Source organism: Suncus etruscus, chromosome 16, assembly GCF_024139225.1.
Source record: "Suncus etruscus isolate mSunEtr1 chromosome 16, mSunEtr1.pri.cur, whole genome shotgun sequence".
Classification (NCBI taxonomy): domain Eukaryota; kingdom Metazoa; phylum Chordata; class Mammalia; order Eulipotyphla; family Soricidae; genus Suncus; species Suncus etruscus.
Genome location: NC_064863.1, coordinates 13,810,942 through 13,834,999, shown reverse-complemented (window position 1 = coordinate 13,834,999; position 24,058 = coordinate 13,810,942). Strand labels below are relative to the sequence as shown.

The window sequence follows — 24,058 nt, the reverse complement described above, 5'->3', positions numbered from 1 at the left end:
AGAAAATGATGCTGCATTTTCAACTGAACTTAAAAAGTATGTGTGAAGAACTTATGCTCAAAAATGAGTATGTGCAAACTGAAATTCTCTGAGGAATAAAGGTGTGCTAACCGGCTTTCTATCTTAGCAATTGAGATTCCCCTAACAGCATGATGCAACTATTTCATTAGCTGCATGTGGATAACTCAATTCTTCTCACTCTCCATATTCCTTGAAAAACCTATCTGGGCAGCTATGCAGCACTACCAGTCAAATGCTGCCTTTACTCTTTCTGCCAAGTAGGACCATAATTGTCATTTCAATGTGATCATCTGTTTCAAATTGCTTCAGCTAGTGAGCAGTGAAAGTACTAGAGTGATTTGCCATTTTATTCCAATTCTTGAAAAGTAGAATGAAGAGCCAGAGAGAGAGAGAGAGAGAGAGAGAGAGAGAGTACAGAGGATAGCATGTTTGTCTTGCTCATGCACAACCCAGGATACTATCTCTCCTGCACCCCATAAATGGTCCCCCAATCCCAAGCAGGAGTGATACCTGAGCACACAGCAGGAGTAAGCCCTGAATACAGCTGAGGGTAGACACATTTTTTTTTATTACTTTTCTCTTCTTCAAACAAAACCATGTAACTTGAACTAGCTAGTCCTGCCCCCCAGTTAGAGGGGGAAATAAGGGAGGCACCAGGACCAAACAGGTGCAAGACTACTAAGTAGTAGGCTAGATACAGAGGGGACCACATATTCTAGCAACCCTGGGGGTGAGGGAAGAGGATATGGGAGGTAGGACAAAAACGGAGGTGTAGGGAGGACAATTTGGTGATGGGAATTTCCCCTGATTTTTATGTAAATATATACCTAAAATATTATTGTCAACAATATGTAAGCCACTATGATCAAAATAAAAATTATATTAAAAAAATAAAAATGAAAAGGAGGAAATAGGGCCGGAGAGATAGCATAGTAGTAAGGCGTTTGCCTTGCACGCAGCTGATCCAGGGCAGACACTGGTTTGAATCCCGGCATCCCATATGGTCCCCAGTGCCTGCCAGGGATGATTTCTGAGCGAAGAGCCAGAAGTAACTCCTGAGTGTCGCCACCGCCATGTGTGACCCATAAACCAGAAAAAAAAAAAAAAAGAGATTAAAAGGAGGAAATATGTGAACACTTTTTAAAATTTCCCTTTTTAAGGTGGTAAATAGAGTATTATTTTGTTTTGTGTTATTTGGGAAATAATGTCTAGTACAGAAAGTGATGATTTTTATGAAAGACAATTGGTTGTAAGAGATGGATGACTGCATTACAGCCTATGAAAACAATCTAAGTCAGAACCATTCTGTCCAATAAAGAGGCATATATCTACCATGAGGATTTGAAATTTAGCTAATATAGCTAATCTGTGTTCATTTACTCTCTTTCAAGTATAATACATAGAATACATAGAATCTCAAAGATAATATAAAATTGTATAAAGTATCTCATTGATAACTTATATTGACCATATATTGAAATGATAACATTTCAAATGTATAGAATTAATAAATCCTTAAAATTAATTACACTTTTATTTCATAAGTGCAACTACCAATTCTTTCAGAATTATTCAGAGAGTGGAGAAATAGTACAAGGATAAGGTACTTGCCTTGCACACAACCAACCTGGGTTCGATTCCCAGCACCCATTTGATCCCCTGAGTTTGCATGGGGGTGATCCTGGAGCACAGAGCCAGGAATAAACCCTGAGCATTATTGAGTGTGGTTCTAAAATTAAAAAGCGTTATTCACGTAGCTTGCATTTACGTTCTATGTTACAGTTCTAGGAAATGAAGCCAGTTTGCTTCACAATTTATGAGTCTAAAATGAGATTAGAATGATTAGAGATGAAACAAAAAGATAGTCTCTTATTTTGAATTACTTTTTAAAATGTAGTCACTGTGAAATTACAAAGTTATTCTTGATTGGGTTTTAGGCATCAGTGTCTACCTCCCTCCAAATATTTCCCCTCAATCCCATTTGCCTCCCACTTACCAGCCTGCTTCTATAAAAGGCATTTTATTTGTATGATATTGCACTGTGGTTTGCAATACTGTTGCTGATAAGGTTTATATACACATAACAGTTCACAATCTTTCAACACCAGGAAGGAGCCATTTTTAACACAAAGACTGTTATCAAATGCTAATATCTGATTTAAAAGTCTTAATTGGAGAAGTAGATTGTCTCTCTGAAGGAGGCCAGGATAAAGAAATATTTTTAAAAAATGATGGGGTTGGGAATGCTGTAAGCAGACCTCAAAGTGATTCTCAAACCATTGGACATAAGGGCTGAGGATATGAGGCTTCTGGGCCTTGTAGTCTAGGGGACACGTAGGTCACCCCAATGAAAAGACCAATGGGAAAATCTGGCTTGGGAATGGAAACAACCAAGAAGAAAGTCACCATAGTAAGAGACAAAGAAAAGCAGTAATTTTGATACTTAAACTTGTTGGATGTGTATAGCTACAGGTTTTTTTTTTTTTTTATAAATTTTTAATTCTGAAATTTCCAGAATTTTAATATATTCAAATTACCAAAAAAGCTCAATTTCAGTCCTTCAAAAACTAAGAAATCTAGAGCCAGAGATATGGCTCAATGGACAAGACTCTTGTCTTGCATGCAGACAAACTGAGTTCATTCCCCAGAACCCCATATGGTTCCCCGATTACTTGAGCACAGAGCTAAGAGTCAGTCCTGAGCATCACTGAGTGTGGCCTCAAAACAATAACAACAACAACAAAAACAACAAAAGGTCAATGAATTTAACAACATGAAATTGTAAGCATAGTGAAGTGGATAAAAAAATTAAATTCATGCAATTCCATAGACATGTCTCTGCTCAAGTAGCAGTGTTGTGTGGGGATGAAGAAAGGCATAAAGCTGTTATTATTGCTAAAATTCTTAAGAAGGTTCAGTCATCATACATCCATGAGGTTATCACTCATTAAGATCTCACTGAGATCTTCCATGCAAGGACTGTTTTTGACTCTGGGGAGGCAAAGACAAAAATTCAATCTCAGATACTGTGATTCTATGATTGTGTATCAACTCCAACTTATTATTCATTCTTTTTTTTTTTTTGGTTTTGGGGTCACACCCAGCAGCTCTCAGGTGTTACTCCTGGCTTTACACTCAGAAACCCTCCTGGCAGGCTTGGGGAACCATATGGGATGCAGGATTCAAGCCACCGTCCTTCTGCATGCAAGGCAAACAACCTATCATGTTGTCATCTATGTCATCTATCCGGCCCTTATTATTCATCCTTCTTGTTCACCCCAAGTGTCCCGATTCCTAGTCAAATCTGTTACAGAAATTTTGAATTCCTCTATCATCCTATTTAGAGTTGAGATTCTATCTGCTCAGTCTTGTTTAAGGAATTCCTTTATGCTCTCTCTCTCTCTCACTCTTTCTCTCACTCTCTCTCTCTATCTATCATCTATCTATCTATCTATCTATCTATCTATCTATCTATCTATCTATCTATCTATCTATCTATCTATCTATCTATCTATCTCTCCACCCTTTGGACTCCCTGACTCTTTGATATAAGGAAATATATTCCACAGCATTTTGAAAAGGAATGTCTGGGGGGGTGAATGTTCTAAGAATTTGAGAAGCTGAAAATCTCTAATCAGTTCCTGTAACTGACTTAGCTTGACCTATTTTGTAATTCTAGGTTGAAGATCATTTTCAGTTATAATTTGAAGATATTGACCCGTGGAGTTATTGCCATAGGTTGAAAAGTCCAATTACATTCCTTATCCATGGTATGTGGTCAGCTTTTTTTTTTTTTCCTCTCTGGAAGTTTTTCTTGTCCAAATATCTCAATATTTCTGAGATTCTGAGATTTCATTATTATGATATGGTTGGTACCATTTAATCTATAGACTCATTTTCCTCCATTCTGGGAACCTTTGTTGTTTTTATGATAATATTCTTCTGCTTATACTCTTTCTTGAATGCAAGCCTGTCAGATGTTGGACTTTGAGAACTGATTTTGAAATTTTATTTCCCATTAACTATCTCCATAGTTTTTACGATGTGACTTTGAAGAAATGTCCTATCTTTATCTTGCAACCTTCATACTGAGTTTCACCTTAATTCCATCTAATACTTTTAATTTCCAGAGCTTTGTCTTGATTTCTCATTGTTCTCTATTTCCATAAATCTTGTTTCCAAGTAATTCCTCTGTGAATGACACAATATCTACTCCTTGAAGATGGTATAATTGGAATTTTTCTTCTGGTCTTTACATTGTCTCTACTTTTCTTTGGATTCCTTTTATCTGCTTTCTTCTTTGTTGATCTTTTAAGTAAGATGTTTCCTTCAAATATGTAAGGATTCAGTGGCCAATGCAAACTTCTGTGTGATGCTCTTGAACTGCTATTGGATGTTCTATGTACACTGCGGGAATTATGAAAGGTCAGCCTGACTAAAGTTTGTTCAAGGATCAGGTAAGGTTTTTAATCTTGGGGCTATTTAAATGTCAGCATCTCTAACTCTTTTCATGAGACTTTTACTTTTCTCTTGAGAAGAATTTCCATTTTTTCTGCTCCAATGTCTGAACCTGTGATAGGTGTTCTACAAACAAGATAGGATGTTTAGCGAACTTTTCCTTAATAATCTGTTTCTTCTGCAACATTAACCTCCTCCTCTACTCATTGCATTCTCGAATTCATAATATCTCCAGTTTTGCTACCTCTAAAGAATAAATTACTGATCTCTTGAAGTAATAAATAATAAAAAGTCTTGAAGAACATCACGGAGGAGGTGGTTCTCACAGTTCCTTACACAGGTTTTCAACTTTTAGTACCAACCTTTTAGCTCTACTTCTCGCCCTCTTCCTTCTGCTTAGCCATTTCTGTTTCCTGGGGGGAAATTGGAGAAATAGAGATTGAGTGACGGATACTATACTCAGTATAGTTGTTGAAATCTATATTTAGATTTCTTTTTCTTTCAAGTTTCTGTGGTTGAGCTTAATGATTTTAGTGCATATGAGTAAGAACAGATGATGTGCCTATTAAATTTAAAAGCCTATAATAGGATAATATTAGACTATTCTCTACCCTCATTGTTGTATAAGTAATTATTAATTATAATTTAAAGCATCATTATAATTGAAATACTTAAATATTACAAATTTTGACACATTAACTACTACATTAAAATGTAAGGAGACTATACCAACTTTACATTTTAATTTTATTTTCTTTAGTAAGAGTTAAATCAGTATAATTTAACTGCTTCATTCTTTTTTTGGGGGGGCCACACCCATTTGATGCTCAGGGGTTACTCCTAGCTAAGCGCTCAGAAATCGCCCTTGGCTTGGGGGGGGACCATATGGGACGCCGGGGGATCAAACCGTGGTCCTTCCTTGGCTAGCACTTGCAAGGCAGACACCTTATCTCTAGCGCCACCTCGCCGGTCCCTGCTTCATTCTTTTTATTCTATCATTATTTCAGATCTTTTCACTTGCTGGGTGAATGAATATGGTTCACTATCATATTTCACTGCTTAACTTAATATGTTTTGGTAATATATTAAAACAAACTTCAACTTACTTGATTTTTTAGCTTTATTTCCGGTCTCTTTATCATAAAAAATTGGTATTTTATACTATTTCAATGTAAAAATAAATATTTTATTTATTTTAAGAACCAAGTCCTGGCTGTTGTCAGTATTTTGGACAATCTTTAAAAGTACAAATTAGGAGCCAAAGCGGCGGTGCAAGTGGTAAAGCATCTGCCTTGCTCATGCTAGCCTAGGTCAGACCACAGTTAGATCCCCTGGCGTCCTATATGGTCCCCCAAGCCAGGAGCAATTTCTGAGCTCATAGCCAGGAGTAAACCCCTGAGCATCACCATGCGTGGCCTCAAAATCAAAAATAAATAAATAAAGGTACAAGTTATGGCATTTTAGTAAGAAAAGTGATATGCTCATTTGTAAAAAAAAAAAAATTGTAGCTTATTTTTTATCAGTTTTGCTATGCAGAAAGACCAAATGACTTTAATATCTTGTTTGAAACATATCCCCCTATAAAATGAGCTCATATCAATTTCTTTTATCACTTAACATTTATGTCTCAACATTAAGGATTAAGCTCAAGTTTGGATTTATGAGTGGAGTTTGAGAATGGGGGTGGAAGTCCTGCATATTTCATGCTTTCTTAAAAACCCCAATTCTCTACCCATTAATCTCAATGAAACAAAATCTTTTAGATACCTTATAAAAGTAGAATACTAGTTTAAAATAATGGTCAATTCCCAGGTCTTCACTCTACAAGGTGGCAGAGTCGAATGATACAGTACCCTCACTAATGATTGATACATGACATCAATAATTTTAAGACAGAGAAGAATATAAGACACATAATCACTTTATCTCCTTTTTTGTTTGTTTATTTGTTTGTTTTTTGGGGCCATACACCTAGTTATGCGCTAAGAAATCGCTCCTGGCTTGGGGGACCATATGGGACACTAGGGGATCAAACCACAGTCCTTCCTAGGTCAGCCGTGTGCAAAGTAAACGCCCTACCACTTGCACCACCACTCCAGCCGCCACTTTACCTCCTTTTAATATCCAGTTCTTGTCCAGAGTTTAATCATCAACTCCCCATCATTGTCATAATGGTTCCTACTCTGTCCTCACTGCACTTCCCTCATTTCTATTGCCTTTGGACATTATCTTCATACTATGTTGGTTTGTATATATGTATATGAATATGAATATATGTGTATATGTATCACAAATAAGTGTGAATAATATGTTTAGGTCTTTTCTTAAGTTTTCAAAAAAATTTTATAGGGCCAGGCTGGAGGTTGGGCTGAGGGTGGGAGTGAATACAAGAAGATATTTGGGGTAACAGGTGTCCAGAATGAATTCTGGTGAAGGGACAATGGATGTTGAAATATTATTTGACTAAACTCAACTATTAACTATTTTTAACTCTCTATCTCATGGTGACTTTTTTTTTCCCATACCCGAGGGTGCTCAGGTTAGTTTTTAAAAATCAAGGGGCGGGGGGAGGATTTTCTGTTTTGTTCGTTTGAGAGTCATTTCTAGTGGAGCCTGCTTGGTGCTCATAGGTTGTTCCTGCGGGTGCTGAATGAGGGGGATATGCAGGGCTGGGAATCGAACCCTGGGCTCCTGCATGGAATGTACTTCAGCCCTTGAAGCTATCTCCCCAGCTCTAGTCCCTGGTCTTTAGATATCTGGTGTGTACTCAGCTTTACAGTTCAGAACTAAAGGAAATATAGTGATATGTTATATTTTGGGGGATGGTGGTTTGGGCCACTCCCAGCGGTGCTCAGGGGTCACTCCTGGCTATCTGCCCAGAAATCGCTCCTGGCAAGCATGGAGGACCGTATGGGACACTAGGATTCGAACCAACTACCTTAGGTTCTGGATCAGCTGCTTGCAAGGCAAACGCCGCTGTGCTATCTCTCCAGACCCGAAATGTTATATTTTTAAAGAAGCATATAGTGGTTCCACAAATATGACTTTAACATTATTAATCATTTCATGATTATCTATAGCATATAATAGACCTGTTTTACTATTAACAACTGTCAAATTTACACAAAGCACTTAGATTTTATTAAGCTATAATATGCATATTATTTTGTGCTACATGTCAATAATTGATAATTATGTAGGTATCTTGCAGTTCTATTAGCTTATAATTTATTTTTGCCGCACAAAAAATTAAATAGCTTAACAATATGTAAGCCACTATGGTCAAAATAAAAATTATATTTAAAAAATTAAATAGCTTTTACTTTTGAATAGATTCTTTAAAAGATACTATAATTATAGCCCTCTTTAATTTTATATGTACATGAATTTCAAACTCTCCTAATATATGTATATGTCTATATAATATGCTCCTAAAGTATACCCCATATTAGAACTTGGCTGCTAGATGGTAAATAGATCAAGAAACCACTAATCTGTCTAGTGGTTTAACTCTACTTGTACCATGCAAGAACTCTGAGAGATGTAAAGTTTTAAACTTATAATAGTAACCATGGATGACTATTATGGTGGTTTTATTATGGTAATGACCTCAGTTTGTTCAAATCTTTCTGCAATCATGCCCATTATTTATGTCGATTTTTGTTTTGTTCAGATGATTCACCTGAACCAACGGGTAAGTAGCAGCAAGTTCTCTTGTGTTGGGCCTATATAAATAGGCTCTAGATAGCCTCTTGATGATAAGACCCATGACTCAGTCATTCACATTACTTCTGTAAATAGGGAGTCAAACTCCAGGCTTGAGTGAGGCCATCTTGTATTTTATGGCTTTAACAATCCCAGCCAAGATCAGCAAAACCACTCCTAGATTTCTGCAGCAATTAACGAACAGTCATACTTTTAAACCACTAAATTATGAATTGGTTTTTGTGTACAACAGAAACAAAATCACATAATAGGCATAGCAAATAGAAAAACAAACCATCTCCCCAGAGAATATGAACATTTTTCTAGCATATATGTTATTATATTAAAATTTAGGAGAGATAGTAGCAGTGGCCCTCAAACTATGGCCCTCGGGCCACATATTATATTTGTATCTGTTTTGTTTCTTCATTGCAAAATAAGATATATGCAGTGTGCATAAGAATTCGTTCATAAGTTTTGTTTTTACTATAGTCAGACCCTCCAATGGTCTCAGGGACAGTGAACTGGCCCCCTGTTTAAAAAGTTTGAGGACCCCTGGTACAGAGGGTAGGGCACTTGACTTGTACATGGTTTGATCGCTGCCCAGGTTTGATGGCTGGCATCTCATATGGTCCCCCAATATGACCTTTTAGGGTGATTCCAGAGTACAAAACTGGGAGTCAGCCATGACCACTGCTTGCTAGGTGTGGCCCAGAAAACAAAACAAAATTATCTGTGACTATATCTTTTTAGTGTAAGATACAAATGTAGATATAATCCTCTCTTTACATTTATTTTATAAATAATAGATGATAGATAATATAATAATAAATAAATCAAATATTTATTAAAACATAAATATGAGATTCCCAATTAGTATTTGGAACAATCTTGGTTAAGATTTAAGACTCCTGGTGCCGGAGCAAAGATTTAAGACTCCTGTCGCTATTATTTACTGAGCTTTACAATAAAATCAAGTTGTTATATTTATATACTATATACTTCCCATCAAAAAGCTTTTACTTTCTCAGTCCAAATTTAGCATCATTTGTATACTTTATTATAGGTACTCATGATCTTATATTTCTTCCACAAATTTTAGAGATTTGATAGTCCCTAGTTCTGTTAATCTTTCCATCTCCTCTTCCTTGGAAATCTAGCCAGGGCTGGACACTGGTAAGGGTCATCCATCTCTGGTCACTCTGATGTCCTAGCTACCCTGAAGAAACAGTTGACTGAGTAGATCCAGGCCAGGCCAGCAAAACTGTCCAACTGAGCCACACACAGATTGCTATTTCCTAGAATTATGAACTGAACAAATAGTGTTAAGCTATTACATTTTGGAAGTGGTTTCTCATGCTTTCCAAGCTACCAGTGACATATCTCCTTTAAAGTTGCCATGACCATATGAACTGCTTAATCCAATAAAAAAAAAAGTCAAATCTGACAGATACCTTTAAGAACTGGATTGTGGTTTAACATCTTTGTTCCCTTATCACAATGGCTGGGGAGATTCCAGATGTTGGAGTCCTGTATATTGACATACAACTGAGGTCTACCCCACACCGACTTTTGAAATGTGAAAAAGTTAAAGTCATAAAAAAAAATCTTGGGCCCAGAGAGATAGCACAGCGGTATTTGCCTTGCAAGCACCCGATCCAGGACCTAAGGTGGTTGGTTCGAATCCCGGTGTCCCATATGGTCCCCTGTGCCTGCCAGGAGCTATTTCTGAGCAGACAGCCAGGAGTAACCCCTGAGCACCACCGGGTATGGCCCAAAAACCAAAATAAATACATAAATACATAAATAAATAAATAAATTAATTAATTAATTAAATAAATAAAAAGAAAATCTTTGTACTCAACTCCTGGGTTTGGATAACCTAGTCCTTTCTGATTCATATAGAACTTGATGCCTAGAAAGAAACACAATTATGAAAGAAAGAAACCTAAAATATGTGGCTGTGACTTAGCTCAGTGGGTGGCTGACAAGGAAACTGTTATGAGAGGCTGGAAAGTTGGCAATCCATTCTGTTATGGTCAAATATTTGCTAAAACTATTCATGTGTGACTCCCATTATTTCCCTTTCTAAAGAGGCATGTTTACCATGGTTATTCTGACCCTGTCCCACCATTCTGTGTGTTGTGTGTTGGGGTGGAGGGTGGGGGAGAATAGAGTCTGCTTTTTCAGGCAGCTATAACAATACAAGCTTTATCTAGTTCTAATGTAGTGACAGCTAAGCATCATCCAGATGCGGGAAGTCGAGGCTAATACCAGTATGGCATAAGAACTTTGGGGGTTGTCTCACTTGTGAAAAGGAGTGAATATATTTTGTGCAAAGAGAGGGAATCTATATTGGTGACTTGATGGAACCACTGTAGTAATTATTGGCTCTCTTCACCATATGTTATTTGTCTTCCTCTATGCAAACAGAGAATCACATTTCCCTGCTCCGTTAAAGATAGAACATGCCCAAATGATCTACTCTTGTCATTTAAAAAAGAACAGAATTGACTTGTATCACTTTCAGGAAGAACCAGTTCGCCATTCAACTTTTCTCTGCCTATCAAGCAACTGGAAGAAATTCTAATTTCCTAAGACTTCTCTCTCTTTGTTGGGTTCAAGAGTCCTACTCTCCTTTTTGAATGAACTTCTCACTAAGCAAGAAACATTTCTGTTGTTGCTGTTGTTTGAAATTACTAAAATGTACCCTTGGTTGTTTTCCTTCCTTCCTTCCTTCCCTTCCTTCCTTCCTTCCTTCCTTCCTTCCTTCTCTTCCTTCTTCCTCCCTTCCTTCCTTCCTTTCCTTTCCTTTCCTTTCCTTTTCCTTCCTCCTTCCTTTCATTTCCATCCTATCTTCCATTCATTTCCTTCCTTCCTTCCTTCCTTCCTTCTTCCTTCCTTCTTTCCTTCCTTCCTTCTCCTTACTCCTTCCTTCTCCTTACTTCCTTCCTGTCCTTCCTTCCTTTCCTTCCTCCTTCCTCCTTCCTTCCTCCTTCCTTCCTCTCTCTTTCTTTTTCTTTTCTTTTCTTCTCTTTTTTTTTTTTTTTTGCACCACAACAGAGTTCATTCTAAGTGATGTCGATTCTGTTAAACGTAGACCAGAAACCTTCAGTGACTGATATTCTGCGCAGTCCTTGGATATATAGGTTCGAGTGACAGAAACCTTCCATGGATAGTTCCAAAAGTGCCTTCAACTTGTGGTTTAAGCTTGTTCTCCTCTGTGAGTCTTCTAGAAGAGGTGATTATGAAAACTCCAACTGCATTTTATAAAAATAAATAAATAGTAAAAAAAACACTGAGGGGTGATAATGATTAATAATGAATGAACCACTTTCTCATATGGAGAAATAAAATAAATAAGGATAAAGCTATTTAAAAAAAAAAAGCGAGTCTAGAACTAAACTAAATTTCATAGGTGTTTCCAACAAGAATTCAAAGTACTGATCACAGATGGGCATGGTCTTAGCAAACTTTTGGTGTATCTTGATGTCCATTCTGTTTCCAGCTTGTGTTGCATAAATGCTCTGATGGATCCATAATGTCATTGTAGTCATGAACAAGAGTTCTCTTTCAGCAGAGAAACACTTTCTCTAACACTGCTAAGAATTCTTTGCATAATATTTTGCAAAGCACCAAGTCTGGTGCCAAGATGTCGCGGTGGAGACGTCCATCGCATAGCTAGCTGTCCACGAGGAATCTACATTTTGGGGACTATCAGAAGGCGGCCCTTTAAACTGAGCCTAGCCTAAACCTCCGAAACTAATATGGATGAAGCCCCATAGGTTTCTCCAATCATGGCAAATACTCTTCCAGTCCTGGAAACCAAAGCCAACTTTGGCAGCATCTTCAGTAGTCATTCAACGTGCAAACAAACAAACAAACAAACACTCTGCTTGCACCAAAACAGTGCTCATTCGAACTAATGTCGATTCCTGTTAAAAGTGGGACAGGGAAATCTTCAGTTGACCTGATGATCCTGCAGTCGTGGGACAATGTAGGTTGAGTGACAGAAATCTTCCGCGGATGGTTCCAAAAGTGCCTTCACTTGTGGTTTAGCTTGTTCTCCACTGTGAATTTTCTAGAAGAGTTTTCTATGAAAATTGCTGAGGCGAGGGCCTTCTCAAAAAAAAAAAAAAAAAAAAAACCCAAAACTTTTCAAAACTTAGCAGCATCCAAGAGCCTGGCTCTCCTCTCCAGGGGTTGCCATGCAGACGATTTCCACAACCACTTGAGCTTCGCAACGCCTCAAGCCTGGCTAGAGAACTGTCAGTCCAGTCCAGCCAGCCCGCCGGCAAGCCACACACAGCCTGGGACGTACAAGCCTTGGACAGCCGGTGCACCGCCTTTCCAGCGGAATACAAAGACCAGCATGCCCCGCGCCGCGAAAGCCGGGCAAGTGTACGAGAGCCGGGCGCGGGGGATGACGGGAAGTGAAGTTTGCGATGTTTCTGAAGCACGCTGAAGGAGGCGGGGAGAGGAAAAGGGGCGTGCCCAACCGCCGAAGGAGGCGTGGCTGGCCGATGTGTGGGCGTGGCGAGTCGGTGGAGGGGGCGTGGTCATCAGGCACGTGGGCGGGTCCGGTGGACGTAGGGGGCGTGGCGGGCGGAAGCGACCGCCGGGCTTCCTCCCCGCGCAGGCGCGTGAGGGCGCGGTGGGCGGGGCGGGGCGAGGCCGGACCACGCCGGGAGGCGCCGCGCCGCGCCGCTCGCGCCGCGGAGGTAGTGACACGTGTCAATCATCGGCGCCCTCCCCCTCCGCTCCCCCTGCCCGCCCCTCCCCGGCGGGGGGCGCGCGCCCCGGCCTCGTGCCTGCGCCGCCGCTCGTATGTAAATGAGGGCGCGTGACGCGGGACGCAGATGGACAAGGGAAGGGAGAGAATGGCCGCCGCCGCCGCCGCTGCCGCCGCCGCCGCCGCCGCCGCCGCCGCCGCTGCCGCCGCCGCCGCCGCCGCCCAGTGCCGGAGCCCGCGGTGCGCGGCCGAGCGGAGGGGCTTCCGGCGCGAGCTCGACTCCTGGCGCCACCGCCTCACGCACTGTGTAGGTAAGGGACGCCCGCTCGCACCCTCGCACCCGCGGCCCGTCCGGGGCTCGGCCCCTCTGAGCTTCGGCCCCTCATCGCCTCGGCCCCTCGTCGGCTCAGCCCCTCGGCGCCGCGGCCCCCCGGAGCCTCAGCCCTTCATCGATCAGCCCCCTCAAAGCATCAGCCCCTCAGCAGTCACCCGCTCAGAGTCTCAGCCCCTCGGAGTCTCAGCCCTTCAAGAGTCTCAGCCCCTCAACCCTCAGCGCCTTAGCCTCTCAGCCCCTCAGCCCCTCGGCCCCCCAGAGCCTCAGCCCCTGAAAGCATCAGCCCCCCAGCACCCTGGCCTCTCAGCCCCTCAGAGCCTCAGCCCCCCAACGCTCCCCCCTTCAGAGGCTCAGCCCCTCAGTCCCCCGACCCCCCAGAGCCTCAGCCCTCGGAGTGTCAGCCCTCCATCGATCAGCCAGCCCCTCGAAGCATCAGCCCCTCAGCACTCAGCCCCTCAGAGTCTCAGCCCTTCAGCCCTCAGCCCCTCGACGCCTCAACCTCTCAGGCCCTAGCCCCCCAGCCCCTCAGCCCCTCCGCCGACTTTGGCCGCGCTGCCCCGCTCCGCCTTTTGTCTAGGGGGCCGGTCCGGCCCGACCCGACCCGACCCGACCCGACCCGACCCAGCCTGCCCAGCTCCTCTCCCCCCGACCCCCCGCCTGCACATGTGAGGACTTGGGGACCCCCACCCCAAGTGGCCCACGCACACCGCCAGCACCCCCAGACTCCGCCGCTGCCGCACCCCACCCCCTGGCTGGCTGTCTATCTGGCCGGCTGGCAGGAGGAAGAGGCGGGCAGGGCCCTTCGCTGTCCACGCGAGTGGGGTGCGAGCTGGGCCGCACCCCCGTCCCCGACACGCACACGCACGCGAGGACCACACACACATGTGTGCGCCGAGGCAGACGCTTGCGCTCACGCCCCTTGGCTCAGCTCCTTGTTTTGCAGTGACAGAGAGAAGGGGGCCCCCCCACGACCACCCCTTCCTTCCAGGCTTCGGGGTGCCCCGCTCCACCTTCCTCCCCCGAGCCCCTCTGTGCGGGTCCCTTTTCGGAGCAGTTGTTCGTTGGTGCGGTGCGCTGACGGTTGGGACTTGAAGTTCTTCTTCCCCCTCCTTGTCTTGGGGAGTCGGGGACACCCGGGCTGGGATGGGTTTGGGGGTTCGGAGTGAGTTAGGCAGGCGTTGCCGTGGCTACGGGCCCCCACCCCATTCCCTTCTCGTCCTGCCTGCCTGTGCCCCCCACCATCATCACCCACATACCCGTGCACCCCTCTCTCGGGTGGCTGATCGCACCAGTGCGAACCTCGCCTTTCCTCACGCAGCCCCCCCCCCTCAATTTATTTCTCCTTTTTATTTATTTTTTCCTGCCCTTTCCGTGGGCTGCAAACTTAGGGGGCTCCGGACTTGCTGTCACTCTGCGGCTGATTCTACCAGGCTTGCTACGACACCCCGGGACCGCCCCTCTGTCCCTGTCCCAGTGCCTGTCGCTCTTCTCCAGCTGGGATTTGCTCCTTGGAATTCTGCCTTTGGGGTGCGGCTTGGCTTGGCTTGGCTTGGGCTTGGGGCTTGGTGCGCTCTGCTCTGCCCGCTGCCCTCCAGCAGGTGGGTCTGTCTGGTCTGGTCTCCGGGGCGCCCCCAGGGGTGCTGCGGGGTTTTTTTTTTCTTTTTCGGAGCAGCCTTGTTGGAATGGGGTGGCCGGCCTGTCTGTCTCGAACCAGGTCGCTGGGGCTTGAGTCCCTCTCCTCCACGCCTCCAGAGAGGCCGTCTCAGCACCCTGCTTTCCAGCTGTTCCTGCGCCCCCTCGCGCCCCTTTTCGCGCTGCCCCTCGGGCTGCGTCCCTGAACCTCTTTGCCCGGTTTCCTGCTGCTGGAGAGAAGCTCGCAGGGCAGAAACGGGTGCAAGGTGCTCTCAGGAACGTGCTCTGCAGATTCCGGGGGGCTGCAGGCAAGAGGGAAAGAAGTGGAGCTCTGTTTTGGGGAGCTGAGTGAGTGAGTGAGTGAGTGAGTGAGTGAGTGAGTGAGTGAGTGTGTGTGTGTGTGTGTGTGTGAGAGAGAGAGAGAGAGAGAGAGAGAGAGAGAGAGAGAGAGAGAGAGAGAGAGAGAGAGAGAGAGAGAGAGAGAATGTGACCGATTTACTCTTATTCTTAGAAGACATGGTTTTATTTTTATTTATTTATTTTTGTCTTCTAGGGAAGAGTCTTGGACTCGGCTTTAGTGGAATACCGTTTCTGTATGTCATTTTAGTTCTTGGAAAAAGTGTAAAACCTCACGGCATTTTCCCCCCTTTTTATATTGTAAAGATTGGGAGTTGGGCATATGGGGACAAAGGGGACGATTGGCAAGCAGAGATTCAGACTCTTGGCGGTGAGTGAGTTCACGTACAGCAGATGCGTGGTTTTCCGCGATACACACCTTTCTGGGCAGGGATTTAAGGTTCTTTCTGCCTTAGTCTGTGAAACTCAAAATTCTTCACGAAACGTTGTAGTCAAGCTTCTGGAATACAAAATGGTTCCATGTCTTGATTGCTGGTGGATCAAGATCTCTCACTGACAACCTGGTCACCACACTGGCCCCTGCTATTCTTTTCATCTTTAATGCTGAGGGCTTGGTGAATTTTTATATATTAGAATAGTTTGGGGTTTTTCCCTCTCATTTTGTTGTCCATTTAGGTGCTCTAAATATAGAAGAGACCTATAGTAAAAGTAGAGGTGCTTTTTCTTTTCTTTCTTTCTTTTTTTTTTTTTATAAAAAGTCAGTTTCATAGAAAAGGGACATTCGAATTCCAGTGCAATCCATTGAAAATTGGTCTTGTATTAATATCTGATATGTATTTTCTGCCTTATATTTTGTACCCTGTAACTGTACTGTACTTATAAGGAACTTTTTCCTGGCATGTAAGTGTACTTGAGGAATTTTTCCCAGCGTACATAGTCGTCCTAGCTAGGAGACCTGTTATGACTTACTATAATACTTTGATTTTGTTATTGTTCTTTTTATTTATTTTCTTCTTTGAACTACGGGACGCTTCATGAATTTGCGTGTCATCCTTGCACAGGGGCCATGCTGATCTCCTCTGTACCCTTCCGATTTTACTAAATGCGCTGCTGAAGCGAGCCCTTGTTATTGTTATTTTTAAATGAGCAATGTAACTTCAATGTTTTATTTTGCTTATTGGGCCACACCCAGCCACTTACTCGGGCTTACTCCTGGCTCTGTGCTCAGGGAGCATTCCTGGTAGGGGCTCAGGAACCAGTACAGGGAGGGGATTGAACCCAGGTTGCTGTGTGCAAGGCAAGCACCCTCACAACTGTACTATTTCTCCAGCCCCACAATGCAACCCTTTAACGGAATGGACACTAGTTAACTTTTTTCCTATGTGAAAAGCACTCATTCATGGTCTGAATTAAGACTGATAATAAGTCATTTTTACTATTGGTTTGTTACTCTGAACACTTTCTAAAACAACCATAGTCTTTTCCTTTGGTTTACTCATTCATGTCTTCAAGTGTGTGTGTAATATATATTTCTGCATCTTGAAATAACTCTTATCCTTTCTTCCCCCTAAGAAAATAAACCAAAAGTCTTTTGTTTTTTAAATGATTTGGAAATTGTAGGGAACATCTTAGAGTTGTTGTGAAACACCAGTGAGATTTTTTTGAGTATCAGTTCTTCGCCTGTTTTTGATTGTGCTTTGTGTAATTTCCCAGAGAAAGGTTTAGATGTTATTTAATTATTATTAATTATTATACAACGCTGCAATGCTGAGTATGTTCACCTCACACTTATAGTCAGATGCTTATTATGGATTATAGTAGATTATTCCCTACTACTCTATATTACAGATGATCTGGGTCTTCTGGAGCATATGGTATAATTAGTATCTGATAACCTCACAAAGTCTACTACAGTAGTGAAAGCTAGGACAAAGGAAATGTATTAATCTATTTAAACGTGATAAAGATTCTGTTCTGGAAGTAGGTCACCTTTTTGTTTTTAGAAGGGTGCTCACCCACCGGGGGGTATCAGGTCTGGCTTAGACTAGTAGTGGTAGAGGAGTAGAAATAATGGGGGAACAATCTCAGGGTCTTTCATGTGTGTGTGTGTGTGTGTGTGTGTGTGTGTGTGTGTGTGTGTGTGTGTGTGTGTGTGTGTGTGTTTCTAATTTTAATCTCTTTCATGTGGTGTGTGTGTGTTTCTAATTTTAATCTCTTTCATGTGGTGTGTGTGTGTGTGTTTTTCTAATTTTAATCTCTTTCATGTGGTGTGTGTGTGTGTGTGTGGTGTGTGTGTTTTTCTAATTTTAATCTCTAAAAAGCCAGACTACGCTATCATAATTAAAACCAGGAGATCTAGCATTGATATAATAATATATTCATGGTCCATGCCCAAATTTTAGCTATCTGTTAGTGTTCCCAGCAATCTAGGATCCTGCATTGCATTTTATTGTCTAAAGTTTTTGGTCCTTTTTGGATGCTACCTTGGCCTTTCTTGTATTTCTTGACCTTGACATTTCTTTAGACGTAGAGAACAGTTATTTTGTAGAATATCCCTCAGCTTGAATTTGTTGCTTTCTCGTGATTAATTTGGTTTTACCTATTTTTGGCAAGATCACAGAAGAGTTGCTCTGTCCTTTTCACTTTGTCCTATCTTCATGTTTCTGGTGTAGGCTTATCTTACTATGAATGTGGAGGAGGAGTTAGGGTGTTTGATATTCTTTATTTTTTCCCCCCGGAAATGTATTTATCCTTTGGTAATAGGAAATTTGTGGGAAATACTTTGAGGAACAGGATGTTTACATCAAAATCACACTCAAAACTTTTAACATGCATTGATGGTTTTCTATATTCCTTATTAAAATTGCTCACTGATACTTTTATCAAAGTAGTTTCTTACCATCTTCATTTTTATCAGTATGTACTTATAGATTCTTTAGTCAGTCATTAAATCCATTTTTATTCCAGTTTTTGGTCAGTCAAGTGAGAGCCCTATAAAGCTGGTTCCTGCAATTTTTGAGAAATCATACCCTCTTCAGTCCTTCCTGCCCCTGTTGTATTTTTGTTTTTATGTTTTGGCCTTTTTTGAAGACTTCCTTCCTGCCAAAACAGTATTGCTATTCCATGTTGTATTTTGCCTGCCTGACTAGCCCTAACATGAGCCATTTTTTCTAAAAACCTTCCAGTTTGTTTTATAAAGTCCCAATTATTTTGTTATAGACTCTAATAATCGGTACAACTGATTTGCCAAAATTAACATTTCAACGACTAAGCAAAGTCATAAAGATTTGATTAAAGCCGAATTGTAAATACCACTTTTTTTTTCCTATATTGTCCAGAGGAAATATATTTGGCATGGATATGTAATTTAAAAAACTTAAATAACCCTGTTTGGAAAAGTGACTTTAAATCTGCATTCCAATATTTTTAACAAAATGTACAAAATACTTTTACTTTGTTGCTTTGAAATCGTGTCTTTTATACATGCAGTGCATTTCATTTTGACCTAGCCACATTTCATGTGTGTAAATGACTGCATGTTGTATGACAAGAAAAATTGCCCCTTTGAACAGTTAAGAGTCCAGACAAGCCTTGATTATCAGATTACTACTTAATTTAAATTTGTTCATAATAACCAAATCTGTATCCTAATTGATCTCTTCCAGATCTTTTATTTGCTTTATATGTATTTGTATATATTGAATATATGTTGAATATTGAATAAGAATATGGATTCTGAATCTATATCACCTACATTTAAATCCTAATCTTTTTTTTTTTTTTTTTTTTGGTTTTTGGGTCACACCCGGCAGTGCTCAGGGATTATTCCTGGCTCCAGGCTCAGAAATTGCTCCTGGCAGGCACGGGGGACCATATGGGGCGCCGGGATTTGAACCAATGACCTCCTGCATGAAAGGCAAACGCCTTACCTCCATGCTATCTCTCCGGCCCCAAATCCTAATCTTTTAATTGACCTTAGCCATCTGTATTTCACTTATATATAAAGTGAAGATTAGGAAGTTTATTTTTGTTTTTTGGACCACACTGGCGGTGCTCAGGGTTTACTCCTGGCTCTGCACTCAAAAATCATTCCTGTCAGGCTTGGGGGAACCATATGGGATGCTGGGGATTGAACCTGGGTCTGTCCCAGGTTGGGCACGTGCATGGCAAATGCCCTACCACTGTGGCTCCGGCCCCCTAGGAAGTTTTTTTTTGAATTATCTGTCAGGAAACATTCCAAAAAAATTAGCTACTGTTACTGATTTAAAATAAAAATTATTAAAGTGCCTACCATGAGTTATAAAGTTACTTATAGTTGAGTTTTAGACATACTATGTTCTAGGACTGATCTCACCATCAGTGTCAACTTCCCTTCACCAGTAATCCCCAGGTTCTTTCTCCTACTTTCCCTTCCCCAATCTGCCATCTTGACCAGGCACCATTGTTTCTTTTGCTTTGTTTTGTTTTGTTTTGTTTTGTTTTGCTGCACCCAGCAGCCCTTACTGGTTACTCCTGGATATGTGAATTCAGAAATTACTCTTGGCAGGCTTCAGGGACCATATGGGATGCTGGGTATTAAACCTGGCTGGTGTGCTATTGTTCTAACCCTCTTTTAAGTCAGGCACCTTTTTAAATTCAGTTGTTAGACCTTGGGTCTCATGATTTTAGTGTTGTTGACAGTATGGTTCATATATTTAACTCTTTCATTCCTAAGCACCAGTGATGTACCTGAATCCCTTTGACCCCTATTCCATCCCCTACTTCTCAACTGTTTCCCTTGCTCCCTCCACTTTTCTTTCCTTCTCACCCCTTTATTCTGGACCAAGAATGATCTGGACATACCCCCTTTTAAGCCATTGCATTCCCCCCATTTAGTTTTTCTAAATAGTCTATGCTAAAACCTTCCTCTGGCTGACTTCATTTAACATGGTATGTTTCCAGTGCCATCCTTATAGCTGTATGGTATTGTATTCTATATATAAATCAAATCTTCACTATCTACTCATCTTTTCTTGGATGATTCCAAATCTCAGCTATTGTTTTGAGTGCTGAAGTGAGTAAGTAATGGCGTACATACATCCTTTTGAATTAATGTTTTTCTGTCCTAAAGATTAATCACCAAAAGTGGGATCACTGGGTCATATAGTAGCTCAATTTTGAATTTATTGAGAAACCTCTGAATTGTTTATCATAGGAGTTGGACCAGACAACATTCCCACCAGCAGTGGATGAGAGTTCCTTTTCACCACATCCCCACCAACACAGATTGTTCTCAGTATTTTTGATATGAGCCATTTTGGCTGGTGTAAGGTGAAATTTCATTGTTTTCTTGATTAGGATTTCCCTAATGATGAGTGATGATGAGCATTCTCTCCCCATTTTTTGAAGGGTTATTATTTTTTTTTGACTTTTTTGATTGATCTTTGTGAATACTTTATATGCCCTGCATATCCATCTGGATATTTATCTGCTGTGTTAAGTGCAAACATTTCCTCCACTCAAATGTCTTTTAATTTTAGCCCGTTTCTTTTACTGTAGACGCAGGGGTCTCAAACTCCAGGCCTGCAGGCCGTTTTCGGCCCTCTGTACCACATTTTGTGGCCCTGCCCTCGAGGAATCTTTTTTTTGTTTTGTTTTGTTTTAGTTGTTTGGGTCACACCCCCCAATGTTCAAGGCTTACTACTGACTTTGCACTCAAGGATCACCCCGACTTTGCCTCCTGAGGCCCCCAGGTAAATTGAGTTTGAGACACGTGCTGTAGAGAAACATACTTGATTAGTCCCATTTATTTACTTTTGAGCTATACTTAGTTGTTGCCAATGATATTGTATTATTGAAGACTCCTTGGAGGTCTAGGTCTTGCATTCTGCCTATATCTTTCTCAGTGTCCTTTATAGATCCAGGTCCTATCTCAAGGTCTGATCCACTTTCAATTGACTTGCGTAAGGTGTGAGATACGGATCCAACTGTAATTTCTGATATATGTTTACAATTCTCCTAGCATTATTTGTTGAGAAAGCTGTCTTTATTCCATTTCATCCTGTCAGCTCTTTTGTCAAAAATTAGCTATGGGGTTTGTCTTTGAAAATTCTTCTGACCCATTGGTCTAAAAGCCTGTATTTATTCCAGTACCATGCTGTTTTGATCACTATGGCTTTATAGCATAGCTTCAAGTTAGGTAATGAGTTGCCTCCAGTTTCTTAGTATTCAATATGGCTCTGGCTAATTGTGGTCTTTTATGATTCTACACAAACTTTATAATTGACTGTTTGTTCTAAGTATTTGAAGAATGTTGCCTGAATTTGATTAGGGATTGCATTGAACCTATCTAGTAGTTTAGGTGGGATGGTCATTTTGTCAGTATTGATTCTTAAGTCTAAGAGCATGAAATATTGTTCCATTGTCTAAAGTCTTCAGTTTCTCTTTTTTTAAGTGTTTTTGAGCTTTCTTGATATTGGCTTATTTCTAGGTACTTGATATTTTTGGACACTATTTTACCTCTTTCTCCTCTGATTTGTTACTTGATTTTGTTATTGTTTTTTGGGGGGATAATATCCAGTGGCACTTGGGTAACTCCTGGTTCTATGTTCAGAAATCGCACCTGGCAAGCTCGGGGACCATATGGGATGCTGGGAATTGAACCAACTGTCCTGAGTCAGCTGTGTGCAAGTCAAACACCCTACCTCTATGCTATCTCTCCGCCCTTTGTTATTTGATTTTTGTGTATTGACTTAGTAGCTTGCCACTTTGCTATATTGATTTATTGTTTCTAGGAACTTTGAGGGAGGCTCTGTAGGGTCTTCATTGTATATAATCATATAATCTGAAAATAGAGATAATTTGACTTCCTTTTCTTGCCTGATTACTCTTGCGAGGACTTCTAATGCAATGTTGAGTTCTCGAGAATGGAGAAGATGGACATAGCTTGATCTCAGCAGAAAGGCCTGATTTCTTCACCATTAAGAATAATGGGCTTTCCCCTCCCTTCCACTCCCTATGGGCTTTTTTTTTAAATAGGTAGCTGTTACTATCTTGAGAAAGGTTCCTTTCACTCCTTTATTGATAATTTTTATTATGAATGGTGTTGGATCTTTTCAGAAGCTTTCTCTGCATCGATTTTTATCTTTACTTTTATTGATGTGGTGTTTTATATTAATTGATTTGCATATTTGAACCATTCTTATATCAACCCCTGGGATAAGTCCCACTTGATCATGGTATTGGTTGTGTGTTTTTTAAATATGCTGTTGTTCGATTTGTTTGCTAAACTTTTGTTGAGGATTTTTACATCAATGTTTAGCAAGAAGATTGCTCTGAAGTTTCTTTTGGGTAATATCTCTGTTAGCTTTGGATATCACTGTCAAGTTGGATGTCAACTTCATTGAAGGTGTTAGTAGGATTCCTGTTTCTTTGATATTCTAATATTTTTAGAAACGCTTAGTTAAGAATCAGCGGCAGTAAGTATTTTGTGACAGTTTTGATAAAACTCACCTGTAAACCCTCTGGACCAAGATTTTTATTCTTGGGGATATTTAAAATTACTTTAAATTCCCTTGCTTGTGATTGGCCTGCTCAGACTTTCTACTTCCTCTTCATCTAGTTTTGGGAGATGATATGCTTCTAGGAATATGTCCATTTCTTCTAAGTTCTTCTGAGTTCTCCAGTTTAACAAAGTAGAGTTTTTCATAATAAGCTCTTATGATGTCTGGAATTTCTGGATGTGGATTGAAATTATTTTTATTGTGCTTCATGTACAGAATGGAATATTATACAGCTATAAATAATTATAAAATCATGTCTTGAATTTTTGTTTTAATTTCTCCCCCCTTCATTTATGATCTGATTTATTTGAACACTTGCTCTTCTTTCTTTGTTCCCAAGTCTAGCCAATAGTTTGTCTCTCTTGCTTAATTTCTATAAGAGTCAGATTCTGGTTTTATTGATTCTTTGTATTAATTTCTTGGTTTCTATACGATTGGCTTTTGCTTTAATTTTTATTATTTCTGTTCTTCAATGAGTTTTTAGATTCATTGTTTTGCCTCCCCACTGACATTTAAGGTTTGCATTTAGGTCAATTTTATCTTTTTTTTTTTTTAATTTCCTTATGTAGGCATATATTGCTATGAGTTTTACCCTAAGTACTACTTTTGCTGTGTCCTATTGATTTGGGTAACTTGTTTCTTCATTTTCGTTAGTCTCAAGGTATCTTATTTCTTCCTTGATTCTTCTTTGACCTAGCTGTTATTTATCAGCATGTTGTCAGTCTTCACATTAAACTCTTAATATTATATTAAGATTAATATATATTAATATATAAATAATATATTAATCATTAAAAGAAACTGTGGGGAAACTCTTAATATTAAAAGTTTCTTTTTATGGTTACTTTCTAGCTCTATGGCATTGTGGTCAGATAGGATGCTTAATATAATTCTTACGTTCGTGAATTTATGTCAATTAGACTCATATTCTAAAATGTGAGAATGTTCCACGTGACTAGAGAAGACCATGTATTCTGCTTTTTGAGGATTCCCACCTTTCCAGTTCCTCCTTTAGTGCTCTTGACTGATATTCTGGCTAGAGGATCTATCCAGTAGTGGCAATGGCTTGTTCAAGTTTCTCTTTACTAGTCTATTTCCAGCCAGGTGTTTCTTTACTTTTGTGAGCAAAAGCCATTCAATCTGCTTATCCAACATTCGGTGTTTTTATATTTATGAGTTAGTACTTTTTGGCCTATTTGTTCCCTTAATCAATCAGTAGTGTCCATCCCTGTCTTCAGTTTCTTTCTTTAGCTTGGGTGCAATTTGGTCTGAACGTTT

The 24,058-nt window shown here is 40.8% G+C and overlaps 1 protein-coding gene and 1 non-coding gene across 2 annotated transcripts in view; one reads left to right on the top strand and one right to left on the bottom strand.

Moving 5' to 3' along the window:
* Positions 1–13,100: 13,100 nt before the first annotated feature.
* Positions 13,101–24,058, top strand: part of LCORL (ligand dependent nuclear receptor corepressor like) — a gene marked incomplete at its 5' end in the record, with an annotated part of 124,635 nt that continues 113,677 nt past the window's right edge. Inside the window, one exon of the mRNA XM_049789968.1 lies at positions 13,101–13,227. Within this exon, the coding sequence (XP_049645925.1) occupies positions 13,101–13,227 (127 nt within the window). The remainder of the gene's footprint in view (positions 13,228–24,058) is intronic.
* On the bottom strand, positions 16,256–16,358 carry LOC126033156 (U6 spliceosomal RNA). The gene has a single exon (XR_007504303.1). It is a non-coding gene; the product is annotated as a U6 spliceosomal RNA (small nuclear RNA).